Source organism: Musa acuminata, chromosome BXJ3-10 (genome assembly GCF_036884655.1).
Source record: "Musa acuminata AAA Group cultivar baxijiao chromosome BXJ3-10, Cavendish_Baxijiao_AAA, whole genome shotgun sequence".
In the NCBI taxonomy this organism is placed as follows: domain Eukaryota; kingdom Viridiplantae; phylum Streptophyta; class Magnoliopsida; order Zingiberales; family Musaceae; genus Musa; species Musa acuminata.
In genome coordinates, this window is record NC_088358.1 from 26,238,480 (window position 1) to 26,257,782 (window position 19,303).

The 19,303-nt window shown below is 37.3% G+C and overlaps 2 protein-coding genes across 7 annotated transcripts; one reads left to right on the forward strand and one right to left on the reverse strand.

Moving 5' to 3' along the window:
- Nucleotides 1-109: 109 nt before the first annotated feature.
- LOC104000799 (transcription factor MYB3R-1) lies at nt 110-13,638 on the forward strand. 6 transcript variants are annotated; one of them, XM_065169626.1, is made up of 12 exons: nt 110-1,575; nt 2,557-2,647; nt 2,773-3,089; nt 3,249-3,306; nt 4,487-4,581; nt 4,687-4,790; nt 6,058-6,186; nt 6,611-8,468; nt 9,939-10,276; nt 11,234-11,351; nt 12,730-12,963; nt 13,302-13,638. In XM_065169626.1, exons 6-12 carry the CDS (start codon nt 4,708-4,710, stop codon nt 13,437-13,439), a joined length of 2,898 nt encoding a protein of 965 aa, XP_065025698.1. In that variant the 5' UTR covers nt 110-1,575; nt 2,557-2,647; nt 2,773-3,089; nt 3,249-3,306; nt 4,487-4,581; nt 4,687-4,707; the 3' UTR covers nt 13,440-13,638. The 6 variants fall into 6 exon arrangements, with proteins under 6 accessions (XP_065025698.1, XP_065025697.1, XP_009421205.2 ...); XM_065169625.1 differs by lacking the exons at nt 2,557-2,647; nt 2,773-3,089 and having other exon boundaries at nt 110-1,318; nt 1,521-1,575; nt 6,611-8,136; nt 8,245-8,468; XM_009422930.3 differs by lacking the exons at nt 2,557-2,647; nt 2,773-3,089 and having other exon boundaries at nt 110-547; nt 1,077-1,318; nt 1,521-1,575.
- A 1,200-nt stretch (nt 13,639-14,838) lies between these two features.
- LOC135650669 (uncharacterized) lies at nt 14,839-18,725 on the reverse strand. Its single transcript, XM_065170180.1, has 4 exons — nt 18,005-18,725; nt 17,828-17,908; nt 15,262-15,673; nt 14,839-15,182 (listed from the first exon to the last, which is right to left on the reverse strand). The coding sequence occupies exons 1-4, from the start codon at nt 18,384-18,386 to the stop codon at nt 15,179-15,181; spliced, it is 879 nt and encodes a 292-aa protein (XP_065026252.1). The 5' UTR covers nt 18,387-18,725; the 3' UTR covers nt 14,839-15,178.
- Nucleotides 18,726-19,303: the final 578 nt, after the last annotated feature.

Here is a 19,303-nt window from a genome sequence, read left to right on the forward strand (position 1 = left end):
AGGATTTCAGTTATCTTAGAATAAGAATTCGCTATTACATCAGTGCACAGAAAACATTGAATCACAGCCGTTCACTTGCCAATCATGAACAGCGGGATCATGCGTCGGACAGGAAGTTCGGAGTTGCACGTCTCCCTCACCATCGTAGGAGTGGGTCCCGCTGGGGCCCTGTCGCCGTGTCATTTGCCAAAGAAGGTGGGTGAAACGGTAGGGAGGCAATTGTTCGTCGGTAATAACCACGAGCCGGTGGCCAACCGGCCTATTGACCGGCAATATCCGGTAAACAGCCGTTGGGATTCAAAATGGCGAAGCGGAAGAATGGCTACTGCAAACGGACGGTGATGATCTAGTCCCGATATTCGTACTCGGGCTCTGGCCCGTCGGATCGTCCGATGGTGGCTCGAAGTTTAAACGTAGGGTTCGAAGCCGCTCGCATACGCTACAAAGAAGAAAGAAAAGAACCCAAGAACGCTATAAAACAAATCTCTCTCTCTCTCTCTCTCTCTCTGGCAATTTGAAAGAGGAAGCTGGTGGACATCTGAATCAGGTGCGTTATAGCTTCATCGAGTCGTCGACTTTTCGATTATAATAGTTTCTTTTCGGAGCGGCCATTCTTGATGAGGGTTTCGGTTCGGGCACGAGCTCGTTGTGGATTTTGATCGCTTCTTGATGGAGATTGTGGAATCTCGATTTTTGGATGGGAGATCGGGAATCGGTACTTTGTGGTTCGGTGCTTGCGATGGAGAGGTTGACTGTCGGAAGTGGTTAAGGTTCTAGATGATTGGGCTTCTGATAAGGTGTTGTCTCGCTTCCTTGGGAATTTTAGGAACGGGGTTATTGATCGGTGATTTCGAATTCGATTTCGATTTCGATTTCGTTAGCTCAACACACCAATTCGAAATCTTATTCACTGGCTTGTCGTCATCTATTGAGTGAACGTTCTTGAAGTTATTACTCTGAGATTGGAAATTTACAATTGAATCTGAATACTCAAGATAGTTTTCCCCTGTTTTCTCTGACAAGAACAGTTGGTTTTCATTTGGTTTATTAACGTTCTTTCTCCATTGCTTCTGCAGTCTATGGTTTTTCCTTTTCTTTACGAATCTCTTTTCAGAGTATTGGGTGCTTGATGATGCTTTGCAAGTTGTTCCTGAATCAGTGCTTATCGATTTGGGATTGGAACATAAGTCTTCGTTCATCATTCGGTAAAAATGACAAGTGACAATGGAAAAAGTGCTCCGAAAGGCGAAGCTGTTACTTCCAGGGCTGCTCACGGAGCAAGTGGCGATGAATTTCTGAGGCAACGATCCTTAAATGGGTAGTAACTCTGATGTTCACTGCTTCTTTGATTTCAACTCTTTTTCTTTATGATCATGGCATTTGGAATCTTATGCTCGAATAAGAGTATTTCAATTAGACTCGTTGAAGCTACATCTGAACGAATCAATGTCGAAAAGTTATTGTCTGAATTGAAACATGCGAAAGCAAATCTGATGTATTACTCTGTAAATCAACTGTAGGAGGATCACTGGTCCAACACGCCGCTCAACCAAAGGACAGTGGACGGCTGAGGAGGTAATATTCAGATGCAGATAAAATGAGTCAGATGTGCTGCTTTTGTTAATTTAAAACGAGTCATCTGTTGAGTGCTATGGGTAATTGAAGAGACAACCAAATAAATGTTTTTTTTCTCTCAATTTCTGCAGTATATGGAGTCAAGATTTGAAATTTCTGCAGTATAGTTTTCTTTTGGAGCCTGTGATTTAATCGTTACCGTTTGCTTCACCTTGTCTTCTTTATCAAATATTAGATAATATTGCAAATGTATATGCTCTTTGTTATATTTCCCATTTGTCTATGCTCTTTATCACACTAGTAAACTGCTCTGTTCACATTTCATTTCACTTAGATTGTGGCAAATCATCCTAACTGCAGATTCTGATGACTGTAAATTGTTTAACCTTATGGTTAGAATTAATTGTAACATGTGCTTTCAATTTTTTATGTTAATTTTATTCATTGATGCCATATATCATTTTCCATTATCCCCTGCAACCTCTAGATAAGAATCCTGGAATAGTTTATAAGGATAGAAGCTTTGTCACTTGTTTCATGCTAGCATGTATGTTTTTCTTGATTGATAATGTTCCTCTGTTGAACATAGAGACCGATTTTAATTCATAGTTCACGTAGTTACCTTCGCTTCCTCCTCTTTTGCTTATGATTATCAAATTTTAATTCTTACTCAATGTGTGTGTTGATTCACTTTATTAGTATCTGATTATGATTGATGTGCGTTGGGAAGGATTAATAGGTTATGAGGTTATCGAATCGATAAAAGATGAATAAATGATAGAAAATTATAAAATAAATATAGAACGATTTAATATAGGAGAAAAAAATTTCACAACAGGATGAGAATCTCTCCCGGGTTTTAAAAAAACTTATCCAAATCTAACAAAAACAGAAAATAGTAAAAAATCATAATGAGGTTCGTTGACCAAAAGTGAGACTAAAGTTGACCACTCAACTTTCTCTTCTTCCTCTTCTCCGCAGTTGCTGCAATGAGCACAGTGACCGGCCGGCGACGGAGATCGGAGACCGGACGTCGGAGTCGGGGAGGACGAGAAGCTTTGGTCGGATTTGGGTAGAGAGTGTTCTTCTCCCTCACGACTTCACCCTCACCCCTTTGATGCCCTTCCCCAAAGCTCCATAGGAGCGAGGGACTCTTTCACCCTGTCTCGCTTCTTCTCCTCAAAGCTCCATTTATAGGAGCGAGGGAAGGAGGATGGCGTGCAGCACGCGGCGGCGGGCGATTGCGGGCGACTGCGGCGCTGGCCGCGGGAAACAGCGTGCGCTGCGGCTGCAGTCGGCGCTGGCCACGCTGGTGAGGGCGCTGCTGGCGGCGGCGCGGTGAGCGGCGAGCGGCTGCAGATTGGGGCCCTCGCGGTGAGGAGCGCGGTGAGAAACCCTCGCGTGATGAGGGCGCTGCGCGGACCGGAGACATGCGGGGGCCACAGTGGGGGCCGATGAGGAGTTGCGTCGGTCAACTTCGCTAATTTATTCGCCAAAATGGGACTCGATTTTGAGTCAGTTCTCACAATGTGCTTTTTTGATCTCACCAAACATAATTCCTTTTTTTTCTCTTTTGCAAACATCAGCATCGTATCTGGCTTTAGGCATCTTAACAATAAATGTTTTATGTTGGTTATGCTAGTTCTTGTATATAAAACAGTGTATGTGTGCAGGATGCCATATTGTACAGAGCTGTTCAGAGTTTCAAAGGCAAACACTGGAAAAAGATAGGTATGTCATATCAACAGTTATGCTAGAACCGTGTCTTTTCATTTTACCCTTAAGTTTCTTTAGAGTATTATGTACTACATTCCAGAATGTGAGTCTCAATCGTGCCCCATGGGATTTGTTAGGCACTTAGAGACATGACATTCTTTTTTACTTCCAATAATGTGATACTTCCCTTGGCAAAGTTCAAAGAATCATCATGGATCTCAGGATCAGTGATGGAATATCTGATTTATTAAGAAGGATTGACCAAATAATATTGTCTGACTAACCTTTCAACCGGAAAAAGTAACATGAGAGATTAAAAGAAAACTAAAAAAGGGGAAAAAAGGAAAATTTTATGAAGATCTAGAAAATTATTTAAATGATATATTTTCCTCAAAACTACAAAGTCGGTAAATAATAAAGTATCCTCCCCGTATTTCTTGACCTTTTACCTTGATTATGATGATTGATCACATTTATTCTCTTTGAAATTTTCTAGATTTCATTTTAGCTTCTGGCAATTTGTTCCTTAATTGTTAGTTGACTGGGTCATTCGATAACTAAAGGCCTACTGCTAATCTCCTGAACTGCATCTTGAATTTAGAATCCAGTAAGATCACATGCCATCAAAAGGTGCATATATTCCTTTGTAACCAGCACCACAATTGCAGGGGTCTTAAATTTCTGTACTTCCTTTATTTGTCTATTTTAAAATTATTTGAACTGTTACATCAGCTTACTTTGCTGATGATATTCAGGTAGCAAGAAACTGAAACAAATATATCATTGTCCATTCATGTGTGTGCTTTTATTAAGATTTGCTGGTTCTCATTCAAGATGTTTAGCTAAATGGTTTCTCTGACTGTTTGAGACCTTAATGGTGGAATGCTTTTTTGCTTTATTGAAACTTTGTTGGAGATAATTCCCATGACATATTCAACTCTTATTTTTTTTCAGTTTGCTGATCTTCTCATTTTTTCCTCATGTGTTGGCCTTTTTCCTTTGTTTCTGATTTTAATGAGATGACAATGTTCTAATGTTTTTCTTCTCTTTTTTCAAAGTAGGTGGACATAATTCTCATGTCATGACATACTCCACTCTTATATTTGTTCAAGTGTTGTTCTCTTCCTTTTTGTGTTAATATTTGTTCATATATTAAAGCAAACATATGTTTTCTTCTGTTTTTCTTGAGTTGCAGCTGAATGTTTTCCAGACCGGACTGATGTTCAATGCCTACATAGGTGGCAAAAGGTTTTAAATCCAGAACTTGTGAAAGGGCCATGGTCAAAAGAGGTGAGCTTATGTTGAAGTTGAATAATTTAATAATAAAAGTTTCTTTTGTCCTTTTCTTTGAATTTTTCTCTGGGGCCTCATTTGATTTATGCAACTGTTCGATAGGAAGATGAAATCATAATCGACATGGTAAAAAAGTTTGGACCAAAAAAGTGGTCAGCCATTGCACAAGCATTACCTGGGCGCATTGGGAAGCAGTGCAGGGAAAGGTAAATCACTAAGAAACATTGCTAAATTGGTTGATAACTTTATCTTCCATTACAAAGTGTACAATTTATCTTCCAGTACAATAAATTACTAAAATAATTTCCAGCTATTGTGAGGCAAATGAAGAAGTGAAATTCATTACATTTACGAGACCAGCACAATATCTAAAGATTTGGAACACGTGGGTTCCTTGACATAAACTAAGAAGCTATACCAGATAACCAAAAATCACAAACCGTATCTTTGGTGTTAAAATTGTTTCTATTAAATTTATACTGAAGAAGGGATTTGCACTAGCTGCAGGCTAACTATTTGTTGGAACAACATACTTTGAGGTTTCATAGAATATAGCAATTTCATTCAGATAATAATTCTTAGTTTTTGGAGAAGTGGTGCTAACTCATTTCTGCAGCTTTCTTTTTTTTGAACAGAGAGCAGTAACAAATAAAACTTCATTTTATTCTGATGTTTAGATAGTCACACAACATGACAAGTGAACCCTTCAGTGATTGTCAAAGGCAGAATCAGCTTCCTGGTGTCCCATCAGCAGTTTTTAGCAAACAAATTGTTGGAAGTGGGTGACATTTGTCCTAGTAAATACACATACTAATATTGTTCTAGCATAGGACATTTACTGTCAGTTGTTCAAGAGTTCTCTTACCTCCTTTGTATCTAAATACATCATGTGAAGAATGTGAGCATGATTGTAGTTCTAGCATAGGACTTTTACTATCAGTTGTTCTAGCATGTGAATTGTGATGTTTGTTACTTGGAAGTAATAAGGTAGTTCACTTCTTGTCAACAACTTGTACATGCAAAATTTCTTCTAGTAGTTTAGCTGTCATGATTTCATAAAGATTTAGGCATAACATGAGCTTCACATTTGCCAGTCAAATTAATTTGCAGTACACTTCATACTCACAAGAGACCATTCAGCAAACTTTTTTTTACTAGTCTTTGATTTGTGGTACCAGATGGTTTTAGGATTCTAGCTATAATTGGGTAATTAATTCTTTTGTACTATGAATTTAGTGATATTGTGAAATCACTGATAAACATTTCTTTTGTAACACAACTGATTTTGTCATGATGATACTAGAATAATTGCCTAAACTAATGTTGTCATTTGGTTGTTGTTATCAATTTTTAAACTTGTGTTATTATTTAGTTGGCCATTTGTACATATTTCTCTTCTGATATCATGTTCTTATGATTTTGTAATTTTTTATTTATGAAAAAGTTTACAACATTTTAGTGAATATAATGTAGGTGGCATAATCATCTTAATCCTGCCATAAATAAGGAGCCATGGACTCAAGAAGAGGAAATAGCACTGATTCATGCTCATCAAATTTATGGAAACAAATGGGCAGAGTTGACAAAATTTTTACCAGGCAGGTGAGAATAGAATGATATAATGGTTTTTTTAAGTGGCACAATGTCTTCACGTGATTCAACTGCCATGATGGTGCTATATGTCTCTGAGTTTTTTGTCTGTCTAATGATGCTTGTTGACAATCAAATGGGTACCTTACCTATCTTTTACCCTTTCAAGTTTCAACTGTGTTTGTGTCCATTGAGACAGATTCATAGTACCATGTCTTCTTCTTTTAGACATCAGTATACTTTCTTGAAAAATAACATATCAAAAGAATTGTGATGATTCAATATTCAAACTACAGTACTCATATGCTGCTACAAATTACAATATTATTTTGTTGACGGGGATATTATGGATGATTCTGCCTTTACATACTGTTCTATCACTTAATGGCATTTGCCAACATGATTATTTAGATATTATCATGATTTGAAATATCAGGACAGACAATGCAATAAAGAACCACTGGAACAGCTCAGTAAAGAAGAAAATAAATTTGTACCTAGCATCAGGACTTCTTTCAGAGTTTCAAGGCCTTCCTCATGCTAAAAGTCCTGCTCAGGTAGTCAATAGACAAAATGGCAATGCTAATGGTTTAAAGGACAGGCTAGAGGTTGAGGATTCAACAGAATGCAGCCAAACTTCAACAGCCAATGTTGGTTGCTCTCAGTCTGATGAAAATGAAAAACTGGCCAATGCGGCTTCAGTGGATGATGACATGAATCTAGATGGGGATATTAGTAGAAAAGATATTCAGGATTCTCATTTGTCAATATGCATGAACGACTATTATGCCTATATGGAGGATTTTGCACGTGCTGTTCCCGAAGAACAATCTAAAGTTTCTGCATCTGCAAACTTACTACTAACTGAGGAGGTATCTGAAAAAATTGCTGAGCAAGCAAGCAAGTATGATTTGCCTAATAATTCTACAGTAGAGATTTCCCAGAAATCACCGGGGTTAACGGAAGCATCGGAGTACCATAGTGTCTGTAGAACAAATAACGAAAATGGATCTGTTTCATGTTCAAAATTTTCAGATCTTAAATTTCCAAATTTTGTGTCAGATAATGATTCAGCATATGAGAAACAGAGTGATCTTTTGGTATGTGAAACTGGTTGCTTCAGCAACTATCTTTCTGGGTTAGATGTTCTTCAAGGAGGTATCGAAGAATGTCCTTTTGAATTTGATGATTCAAGCTTTGGGAATTTGGATTATTACTCTGGTACAATTTGCCAAAACTCCTTTAGTTCTGAGGCTTGTAAAAGTCTCACTTCATGTCCAAATCCTGTCAGCTCATCAGGTATGCTTGGAATTTCCTATGATGACAATTTGGTGGCCGTACTTCCTCATTCATGTGGTAGTGATGGAAGATTATACAGAAATTCTACTCTTGAAACTAGAGATATTTCTGTTGAAGCTCATGATTCAGATGTCATTATATGTTCATATGATGGCATTGCTTATTCCAGTTGCTCTTCTTTTTGTCCCAGTGATAGCAGTAAATCTAAATTTTTTCTCCCGGAAGATAAGAGACAGGAAATTGGGGCTCCAAAACAAACAAACACAGTGATGATGGTTTCTTCTACTCCAAACACCAATCACAAGGCTATGCCATCAGCTGAAAATCTATCTGTGCAGTCTGCAGACTTGTCAGATTCTGGAGCTCTGTTTTATGAACCTCCATGTTTTCCAAGCTTAGAGATTCCATTTATCAGCTGTGACCTCATATCCTCCGGAGATCCTCAGCAGGCATATAGTCCCCTTGGGATTCGTCAACTGATGATGTCCTCTGTGAATTGTTCTAAACCGTATAGTCTGTGGGATTCACCTTCTCATGATGAGTCACCTAATGCTCATTTAAAAGGTGCTGTCAAAAGTTTCATGTATACACCATCAATTTTGAAGAAACGGCAACGTGAAATGTCGTCACCTATACCAGAACAGAGAACTGACAAGAAACCTGGTAAAGATATGGCTCGTGTGTCATTATGCTCATCCCCTGTAAATGATGCTGAGAATTCTTTCATCGTTAATGTGAATGATGAAATCATTTTTAATGAAATTCCTCCAGGTTATGCTGAGGGAGGATTTAGTAATCCTTCAGATAAGCAGCATAAGGTACCTGTTCTTGGGGATGAAGACAAAGAAAATCTATGCCAATCGTCTTGTTATGCAACAGCTGGAAATGTTGTTATGGAAGCAAAGACCCCAGCTAACTCATATGGTAAAATGGCATCCTTTACATCAGCTACTAGTGCAGCAAGCAAAGTTGATACTGGTGCTTCAAAATGGAGAGTAAGTTTTCATTCATCAAATATGTTTGTACCTTATAAGGGATAAGGTGTTTCAAAATGGTGCTTCAAAACGGTGTTCATGGAGTTATCAGTCTTAATTAAAGGAATTTAACTAACAACATTCTTGCTTGAAAAAGATATCCTTTAAACAAATTTCTCAGTTTGATGCAAGTACATTCACCAAAAGCTTGCTCAATTTCCAGGTTGTTTCTATCAAGAACTCATAAATCAAAATTAGAAAAGAATATGATCATAAGTTTCTAACTTGTTGACATTTGCCAATGGCTGCAAAGAAAAAAAATATTATTCAGATCAGGCAGTGTAAATTTGCTAATTTTTAAAAATTTCTCGTCTTGTGCTGGTCTCTTATATTCTTTGATCATTGATGTTTTAGCTTTTAACACTTGGCTTATACATTTACTTCTAAAGTGAAAATATCAATCAACATGTGATGTGATTGTTTTAAATATATCTGTTCCAAGCCTCAGTTTCAGTTTGATTTGTCCAATATATTGATCTTCTTGCTAATGCATGTTCTTATTCAATCCCAGTTCTTGATCTGCTGACAGAATTTGTAGCTGTCTCTAATTTTGTCTAGGTCATTCCATCTGAATTGAGAAATCATCCATATCGCACATTCCATTTCTTTCATATATATTTTTTATATTCATGGGTATATGACATAATTCCTTATGTACTCTGGTCAACATAATATCTCTTGCTATATTGCAAGAGTCCCTCATTATGAGGTTATAAAATTGTCATGACTTTGACACTTTGTGCTATTTGCCCAATAACTTGAAATAAATTGGGCCTTCTGTTTGACCAGAAAATTTTAAAGCTGAGTTACTGGTAGAAGGTCATCTAGTTCTATATATCAATCCATTTGGATGTTGGGTTATTCCAGAACCAGAATCTTCCATACTGCTTATCCTAGCCAAACTTCAATACAGCACATTTAGTCCAAAATAAATTGTTAAAAGGCAACATGTGGCAAGAATGATTTGACTTTTGGCTTGACACTATGACATGCTCCTTTATCACCCATAGGTAGTCCTCCCTTACCTAATCCACTAATTTATATATCCTTTTCAATTTTCATAGGTCCACACTGGTGTGAGTTGTTATGATTTGGGAGCTGTTAGCCCATAACATTAGAGGAAATGGACGTTAATTATGTGCATTAAAATGCTTAAGCTCAAGCTACCATATGTGGTCCATTTATCTAGTCCTATATATTTATCCAACCTAATACCAAATTTCAGTATCGTTCTGGTGGGGCATCATAGAAAGTCTTAACCATGACTGTGCATCAATCAATAATATTGCTTTGTTGTGTTAGAGATATAGTTGAAACAGAAATTGTCAGTCTTTTGAAGTGCTAAATGCTAATTGTGCCATTTTAATTTTTTATCGTTTAACTAAATGCTGATAAGAAAATCATTCTTCTTTTGTGGTTATTGTCCCGCAGCCACCTCGGATTCTCGTCGAATGCAATGCTAATAACAAAGTATTCTTTTCTCCACGTGGCACCAGATATCCTACGAATGGGTCATTAAACGTTGGTGCTAAAGCTTTGAAAGTTCACACTCTCAGGAGCTCAGAGAATGCATCAAATTTTGGTCAATTAGATGATTGTGCTGAATCTCTTTTTGATGTCTCTGCCTTCTTTTCTCCTAGAGTCAGTGAAAATAAGGACTCACATTGTGTCTCTATTATATCAGTACAATCTGATCCATCAACACATCCTTCTTTTGCGGTTGAAAAATGCAGTTCAACAGTTGATGATGACATTAGACACTTAAACATGTAAGAAAGTAGATCAAGAGATGATTGTGTTTTGGCTCAGTCATTTAGATTTAATTTCAGTTTTTGGTACGATGGATTTCATAATTAGAGATATATTTTGTTGGCTCTTTACTGCATACATTCTTCATTGTGTTCTTTTCTTACTGTAGTGAACTTTGAAATTTTAATTGGGTTTTTTTTATGTTGCTTTAATTCTAGGATTGAGGATTGCTAATGATTAATCTTCTTTTATTGGGCCCACTATTATCATAGATGAGGATCACCCAAGTGACATTGGATGGCTGGATGTTCGATGGTTTTCCCTACATGCATGCATAGGTGTAGCATCCTTCTGTAGGAATAGCCTCACATGATGTGAATGCTTCTAATGAATTATAATTTTATTTGGACAACAGTCGATTCTATTTTATAATTCCATATGCAGCTATTTTTCTGTGGGATTCTCCTGTTACACATTCTATTGCTTTTCTCTACCTAGTTGAACCATATCTTGACTTGGCAAAATGGAATTAGCATGTATAAAGTGGCCCTGGATCATATTACACTTCCCATTCGAAATGAAGAGCTAGAACCCAAGCTTTTTTATATAGCCTTGTGTTCTAGAACATCCAATTTTGATGCTTTATCCGCATATTTTTTCCAAAATAATTATTTTGTTATTCACTTCTCAATCTTTTGGAAAGTCAAAAAGATGAATGGAAACTCTTATGTAATGAACAAATTTGATATTTTTCCCTTAATCTCAACTTTTATGTTTATACTAAAACTTCTATGTTGGACCAGTTCTTTCAGAAAGAAACCAACAAGATAGAACTTTGATTAAAATGAGTAATTTGGTAAATAAACATCATGATGCAATTCTTGTCCTCAATTTATTCTGCTTTTGTTGTGGAGAACTGAGAACGATTTATTCTTTATCTTGTGTTCTCTCTAACGCTAATATCTTTCTCCTAACAGTTTTGTTGATACCCCTGGTGTTAAAAGGGGAATTGAATCTCCTTCGGCATGGAAGTCACCCTGGTTTGTGAACTCTCTCCTTCCAGTACATGGAATTGGCACTGATACAGCATTTGAGGTTAGACAAAATAATCTTTTTGATAATTATGTATCTACTTTTGTTTTGTTTTTCTTCATACATTCGCATATTCATTTTCCCATGGTACAGTATTTATGCAGGCTTATTTGGATTAACATATGGAGAGTTGATATATAGATATTTTTAGTTGGATCAAGCATAAGAAATTTCATATTGTGCATTAGGTAAATTGGTCTCTGTTACCAAGAAAGATATGTTGAACAAAAGTCTTGTTAACAATATGGCATTTGCAAACAACATACACATGAAACTAATTTCAAAATACAAAATGATTTTACAGGCTTTTTAGTGCCAATTTATAAGCTAAAGGTAGATATTCTAAGCTTCCATAATTATAGAGGAATTAAGTTAATGTCACATTATGAAGCATTGTGGAAGGGAGATTGAAAGAAGAATAAGATTCAAAATGAGTATTTCAGAGGATCAATTTGGTTTTGTGCCCATAAGATTAAACATAGATAACAAAGAATATAAAGAGAGAAGAAGACAGAACACATGAAATGTGCTTCTAGTAAAGAATGCGGATGTAGTTGACGTAGACAAGAAGTTTTGTAAATAAAAGGTTTAGGTGTTATGGATCTATTATTTGGTAGAAAAAAGGATTGATGAATATATCGTGCATAAAGAAAAAAATAAGATAATTTAGGTGGAGAGGGGCATTGAGCTTTTCTATGATCATTGTGTCTCCTTGGATAAAAAAATTATAAAACAGTTGTAAGGTGAACTTTGCTTTATCAATTGAAGTGTTGGCAGTTAGAAGTAATAGGCACAAAACTTTAATTAGGATGGACTTGTGGTAGATATGTGCAATTACTATAAGTAATATACTCTGAGAACAATTAGGTGGTGCAATTACTATAAGTAATATACTCTGAGAACAATTAGGTGGTGCCCTGATAGAGAATAAAATGATATAATGTCATTAAAAATTGTATGAACTTGTTCAAAAGAGACTTAAATATTCCACGGATGATTAAGAATAATGGTGTGAGGAGAGATAGAAGGAGACTTAAAAAGAATTTACTGGAAACATTAAGATGAAATTTATGCACTCTTGATTTAACTAGAGATGTTGCATTATATAGTGCTCAATAGCAGAAAAAAATATCTATATAGCTGACCCAAATAGATAGGCCGTTGTAGCTTGTCGTTGTCAGAGTGCTCTTGCAAAAGAAAACTTGAGGACTGATAAGTGGGGCAAAAGAAAACTTATGGAGGCATCATGTTTTTCATGTTTAGATAACAGCCATAGGCAGCCTTCTTAATTGATCAACTTCTAATTTTCTATTATGTGGTCGAGTCTAACTTACATTGTTTAATGCTATGTAGAACAAATTTCTCATTCCTAATTTTACAGGACATGGGATATTTAATGAGCCCTGGCGATCAAAGTTATGATGCCATTGGGCTGATGAGGCAGTTAAGTGAGCACACTGCTGCTGCAGTTGCAGAGGCCCAAGAGGTACTGATAAGTGGAAGCCCCGTCAGAGCATGCAATGAACCACAATCTGACAACAAGAAATTCTCAGACGAAAATGCTGATCCTGCTGACAAAGAGCTGGGAAATTATCATATGCCATCAAAAATCATGGTACTTGTCTTTTTTGTCCTAAAAAAAGGGCTTTTAATATGGATCTGTGTTATTTGTTTGTAGACACATACCTGAAAAGCATTTGGCCAAAGTAGACTTCCAATATGCACTTTTGGACATGCAAAATGAAACACGACATTCTTCACGATTCTGAACTTTTAATATCATTCACTTGGTTTGACATTACATACTTCACAGAGAAAAATTCTGTATTTATTACTCAGTTTCTAAATTCAACTAAAATTATATATCTGGAAGCATATTTCATGAAATTATCTACAATTTTCTGCATTGATTATTATACCCTGCAATTTCATCACTTTTATCATCCTGTACAGACGGAGGCTCGAGTTCTTGATTTTAGTGGATGTGGCACACCTGTCAACAAGAGATCAGAAAATGTGAAAGCAGGTAACACAGAGACACCCATAAGCTTGTCAAGCCAGTCCTCGTATCTTATGAAGGTTTGCAGATAGAAGCTCCCAGGCATCACAGTAAAAAAGTTTGCTTCTTTGCCATCTTAATATGTAAATGCCCATCGCTGTGATTGCTTTCCTGATTTATTTTATCTCAGTTTCTTCTTTTAGGTATATTCATTTTTATGGATTGTCAATTTTAATTGCAACCGAAGAATGTCAGTGAATATAAATCCAATACAATCAGTCCATCGAGTCATGTCATTTTGAATTGCATAAGTTTGTATGTATTTGTTCCTCTCCTGTCAGCTAATTCATATATTCATCAAAAGTAGTGGGAACTTTTTTTGTGTTTGTATAGGGGGGAAGCAGCAGAGTTAGGTATGAGTCTTCATGATTCATGTGAATGGCTGATTCTGATTGTTCTTCTTCTGATGCTGGTAAATACAGCAAGCTTTGACCAAAGAAATCTGGAAGCTTTGCCGATAGATAGATAGATGTCTGCGGTATGTAGCTTCACTATTATATCCCAGATGGAATTATACATTTTGATGCTCATTCTGCATTGAATACTTTGGAATTCATATACAGTCAGTTTCTCTCTTTCCAGTGAATATCTCGGTTTCATAGTTCTTCTCTCTCTCTCTCTCTCTCTCTCTCTCGCGATTACTTTACCAAATTGTTTGTTAATGCCTTGAAAGAAGCCTTCCTTGTAGCTAAGCTGCGTTGTAGGTAGGATAAGTACACTTTATTTCATTGAGAGCAAGATTTCATTTGCCTCTTCAAGAAGAGTGCACCGTACATGGGTACTTTTCTAACTGAATGCCAATTTATCCTCTCAATGTTCTATTATTAATGCGGGGCGGGGGGTTAAAAACGAACTGTAAAATAACGAACACGAGAAACGCTTTTGTGGTCTGTCTTGGGATGTATGTCTAATACACAATGCTGACAGACCCACAAAAACATAGACAGAAATCACAAATATGGGTTGGTTAAAGCCAAAAGGCTTGAAACCATCCGAGGCCTGAAACTTAACCTGCAGAGCAACCAGCGTGGATGCCTGAAAACGAGGATGCAATTAGATAATACAGTCAGTCAGACGTTGATGAACACTGCCGTGGGAAATAGAACACTTCAATTATCACAAGGATGCAATTATACTGGTCAGGAGTTGCCATCTTCTCTGGACCTAATTTCCTCTCCTGAGATTGTGGCTTGTACTGGAACCCTCGAGTCATTATACTGGTCATATTACTCTTAACACAAGTGTCATCCTCAAAAACTACACATAAAGCACATTGCAATCTCCCAAAGAAGAATAAGCTTTTGCAAAATCGTAAGAAAATTTTGAGAGACCACTTGCCTCTTGAATAAAACCACACAAGCAAGGATCAACTTATGCACAAGACAAGTTGGCATGCCAAACAAGGATGTTTGATGCAGCAAGGGGCATAACTTAAAAGCTTCAACCGGATTTCAAAGAATAAGAATTACTTTTGGATAACATAAATGTTCTACTACAACCATTCGGATACCTTGAACTGAGAATGAATTAATGATCCATCTACAATATCTGAATTTGCAAAGGAAATTAGAGAAAGTGAGAGAAAAAGTACGCGAGTCTTTGCTTAAACATGATGTCTATTTGTTGTGTACTGAAAACAGAATTTAAGGAAAGAAAATTACAGAAAGACTCACAAGCTTCATGCACACAAAATTTAACTTCCAAACCTGATCATTTATTTACATCGCAAACAATGTAATTCCAAATTCCACCATTAAGCACCAAAGCGAGTCTACCTGAAAATCAGTAATTTGTACATCTCTTGAGAACATATAATTAGAGAGGAGGTTTCGCTACTTCATAAATCAAATTCACCTTCTTTGTTGATCAGCATCTGCTAAAGCTGGATGACCCTCCTCTATATAGTCATCAGGGCCATCTTCTTCATCGGAGGAAAGGAGGGACGAACCCATCCAAGCCTTGAAGCCTTCATTAAGTCGCCTCTCTATCTCAGGAGACACTTCTGTTGCCGGTTCCAACATCTCCAGCCCAAGGTTGTGGCCGGCATAGTCACCCTCATCAAGGATGACAACTGCTTTTCTTCTTAAGAAGAAGGCAGTGCCACCATACAAGATGACCAAACCCCATGAAGCAATCTCATAAGACCAAAAGAGTGGAATAAAGCAGCTATTACCCATCGTCAGTAGGCTTGATCCGAGAAACAGCGCCATAAAACCAAATATTAGAGCAAACACAACATTAAGAATGGACAGACACCGAACTCCACCTGCAAAAATGCATTAAACAATAAGGCAATCTACACACAAAGAAAAACCCTGAAAGAAAAGGAGGAAGAGCCAAGGCAATGAGGTCTCATGCTATTAAATGATGAACTGCCAATTGTCAAAACCACTAATCATGCTTTACGATTACTAGCTACAACAGTAGACAAAGATATGACATGCAGTGGTTTTCCTTTGTTACCAGATTTCTGGATTAAAAAAAAGCAATTGATTCAAGTTGCAAAATTACTTTCAACATGCTCAGGTTTTGCCCATTCATTTAAGATCAAAATTTGATTCGTGACAAACTTGAATCAACTTGACAAATAAAAGTGGAATACAATGACACAAATAAAAGGAATTACATTGATATACATACATGCATATACTGAACATAGACTCGTATAGTTTCTTTTTATTCATATGATCCCTAAACATTATGCGCTTGACTAATGTTTTCATGCGTTCTTGTAATAAGCTTCCACTAAATTTAAGATTGAGCTGGACCTCAAGATTGGTTTGATCTGCAACAATCAATCTAATAAAAGTAGGGTCACATACTTGGCACCACCTCCAGCAATGATTTAAACAGGACTTTTCTTGGAACGGCAAAAAAGAACAACAAGATTTCTGGATATATGGTTGTATTTAGGGGTAACAAATCTTATATTTATAGATAGTTCAAAGTGCTTCAGTTTGTTCACCTACAAGACATCACATGTATATAACACTTTTTAACAGCAAATATCCCACAAGTTATATTGTTTCATATTAGGAAGATTTTGTCATTAGAAGCATTAACTACAAAAGTCCAGAGAAAGATCAATAAAATTCGATTGACTAAGAGAAGCTATAATTCCTTATAAAAGGAAGAATCCCTTTTTTTTTATTTCAATTGAGTTTACTAATTGATTTTAATAGCTTGGAGGTCCTAAAATCTTGTCATAGCAAACTAGCTTTCTAAAAGAGTCTGTTCCGTTGGCCTATTTGATTTTATTAGAGAAATCCTAAAAGCACTCATATTCCTTTCAGAAAATCCAGTGGGGTTATCAAAAAGTTCTAGTCAACCAATACTCTAAAAGTTTCCTGTTCGAATAGTTGTTAAAGAGAACCAGATTGCTCCCAATATAACCTCACTAAAAGATGAGGCACCCCACTACTAAAGCGTTAGTAGAACAATGTACATGATTTCAGTGAAATAAAATGGTCTCTCTTGAATTTGTCGAGTTTTACCCTGGTTCTCTTTCTTTTCTTCATTCTGTCATCTATTATGCTCTTCCTTTATCCTCTTTATTTCTCTGCCGCTGTAGAAGTTAAGAAACAGATTAATCTCTTACATTAGTTTAAACCAATCTGCATTGAAATGACACTTGTAGCTAACTTTTCCTGAATTGCCAGATAACAAATTTGTACCAGAAACTATCACATATGTCACGTACAAATCAGGAAGCAATCTTTTCACATGTATACTCATCATTTTTCTTCAAGCAAATATTTATCCATGAGTAAGATAATGCAGAAGGTCTTAACATGTTTTTAGTCTATAGCTAGTTCCTACGATCTAGATTTTTCCCTCCAGAATCATTAAACGCAGTCCATACTCCCAGTACAGGCAAAAAATATACTTAGAACTACCAATTTATCCTCTGTATTGTCACATTAGAGCTTGTGGTGTGGATTCTGTACACAACATGATGCGCATAACCCACATTACCCTTTTCCTTCCAATGACAAGCATGAGCAAGGTAAAAAGCACATTCACTGGAGACATAATAAAGGTTCTCAAAGCCTTGCAGCCCCATGCCATAGAACTTAATAGAACTAGGAGAAGATATGACATCATTCTTCTTTAAGTCAATTTATTCCACAAAAAATGTTACTACAAGTTCCTGTTTAAGGTACATATCTATCAAGATAATTAATTTGATGTGAAAAACAAGGTTGCATGACTCTTTCCCAACCATCTACACTATGCCTGGTCACTTTTCTTTCTAACATACAATCTTAAATCTTCTGTACTCTACATTGTTCGCCTTAATAATGAAAGAACAGCACACAGGAAAAACCAAACTAAACTTCAATCACCACTTCAAACCGGCAAAAGCCTAGCAAATGTACAGTTATCTGAATCTTGTAAGTGAGAAGAGGAATGAACTTACCCCTTTTAGAAGCACAGAAGTTATTCTCAACAACCTTGAGGCATGGATGTCTTCTCGGAGCAGCATAAGCCACGGCCATTCCTACATCACAACAACTAAGACTTGTTGAAGGCCAAAACTAGGGTTGACAAAGGACTAATACCCTATGCACCACTACTTTCCCTTATCCAGTCAAACCTGCGACGAGGTAAGCAACGGAGACCACGAAGACGACTGCGGAAGGCACGAACACCACCATCCAGTAGTAGTCCACCGCCTCCTGGTCCGTCAGATAGAACGCCCCGCGGTACCGATGCAGCTCCGACTCCTGGCTCACGTTCAGCTGCAAAGCCTGGAGGACCTTCCAATCGCGGCAGAACGGGCGCTGGCTCGCCTCCCTGGGGAACACGATGCTGAGGTTCACGACAACCGCGACGAGGACGGCGAAGCCGACGGCCGCCGCGGCGGACGTGACAAGGGGCCTCTGCAGGCGGCCCCACGCCCGCTCCTCCTCCCGGAGCCTCTCGTACTCGCGCTTCGGCATGAACGCCTGGCGAAGGGCGTCGCCAAGGATCGCCATCGAGAAGAACGAGGCTTCGCTTTCTTCGACTCAGATCAAGATCCTTCGGACATCGATTCGACAGAATCGCTAACCCTAATCCTCACCTCGACCCCAACAACTCTGGAAAGGTTCGATCGATCGGAAGACTGACGCGATGAGGAGAATTAGGGAATCGAATCTTGAGAAGAGAAGAGAAGATGAGAAGAATTCAGGTGGGAGGTATACCAAACAAACCCTAATTTTAGGGGCACGCAAAGGGAAGGGAGGATCGATAAATCCGGTGCGGTGCGGAAAGAGAAGAGTGACAAAACACACTTTCTAGTTTTCGGTTTGCTTTTCGCAATATTAACCCCTCAAATTAGTCGTTTCATCGGATCTCAAATTAATCCTTTTGTAGACGAATACAAAAGTTATTGTTGAAATAGAAAAATATTATATTGTATGACTTCCCATTCGGTTTACCGTTTAGTTTCGATGTGTGTTCAATAATAATGTTGGGAGTTATAAATTTTTACTATACTTAATAATAATGTATTGTAAATATGGAAAATATAGTGTCATCCCTAATCTCATTAACCTAATTGGTTAATGAGATGATAATTAGTTACATATGTATATACATAACTTTGATAATAGTAAACTCATTGATAATTACAATGAATAGTATCGAATGATTCTAATCAGAGTGACCACCATACTTGAACGGATATTAACATATGTGTCATCAAAATATTTGGAAGGTTTTATACATGTCATAATAATAAAATGTGGAGGAGCAGATATGTTATTTTCAAACTTTGGAAGGACGGATGTGTAAATCCATAAAAGATTCCGAACACGGGCCTGATATGAAAATACGTGACACGTGAGGGACTCCTTCGAAAACCTCCACCGGGGGGTCCACCAACGGTCACGAATGGCAAGATGCCATTTCC

Coding starts and splice junctions, on each gene's coding strand:
- LOC135650669 (XM_065170180.1), bottom strand. CDS start 18,386: ATGGCGATCCTTGGCGACGCCCTTCGCCAGGCGTTCATGCCGAAGCGC. Junction 17,909..18,004: donor CGTTGCTTACCTCGTCGCAG/GTTTGACTGGAT, acceptor GTTGTGATGTAG/GAATGGCCGTGGCTTATGCT. Junction 15,674..17,827: donor CTTCTGTGCTTCTAAAAGGG/GTAAGTTCATTC, acceptor GCATTTTTGCAG/GTGGAGTTCGGTGTCTGTCC.
- LOC104000799 (XM_009422930.3), top strand. CDS start 1,212: ATGACAAGTGACAATGGAAAAAGTGCTCCGAAAGGCGAAGCTGTTACT. Junction 1,576..3,248: donor GACAGTGGACGGCTGAGGAG/GTAATATTCAGA, acceptor GTATGTGTGCAG/GATGCCATATTGTACAGAGC. Junction 12,964..13,301: donor ATATGCCATCAAAAATCATG/GTACTTGTCTTT, acceptor CATCCTGTACAG/ACGGAGGCTCGAGTTCTTGA.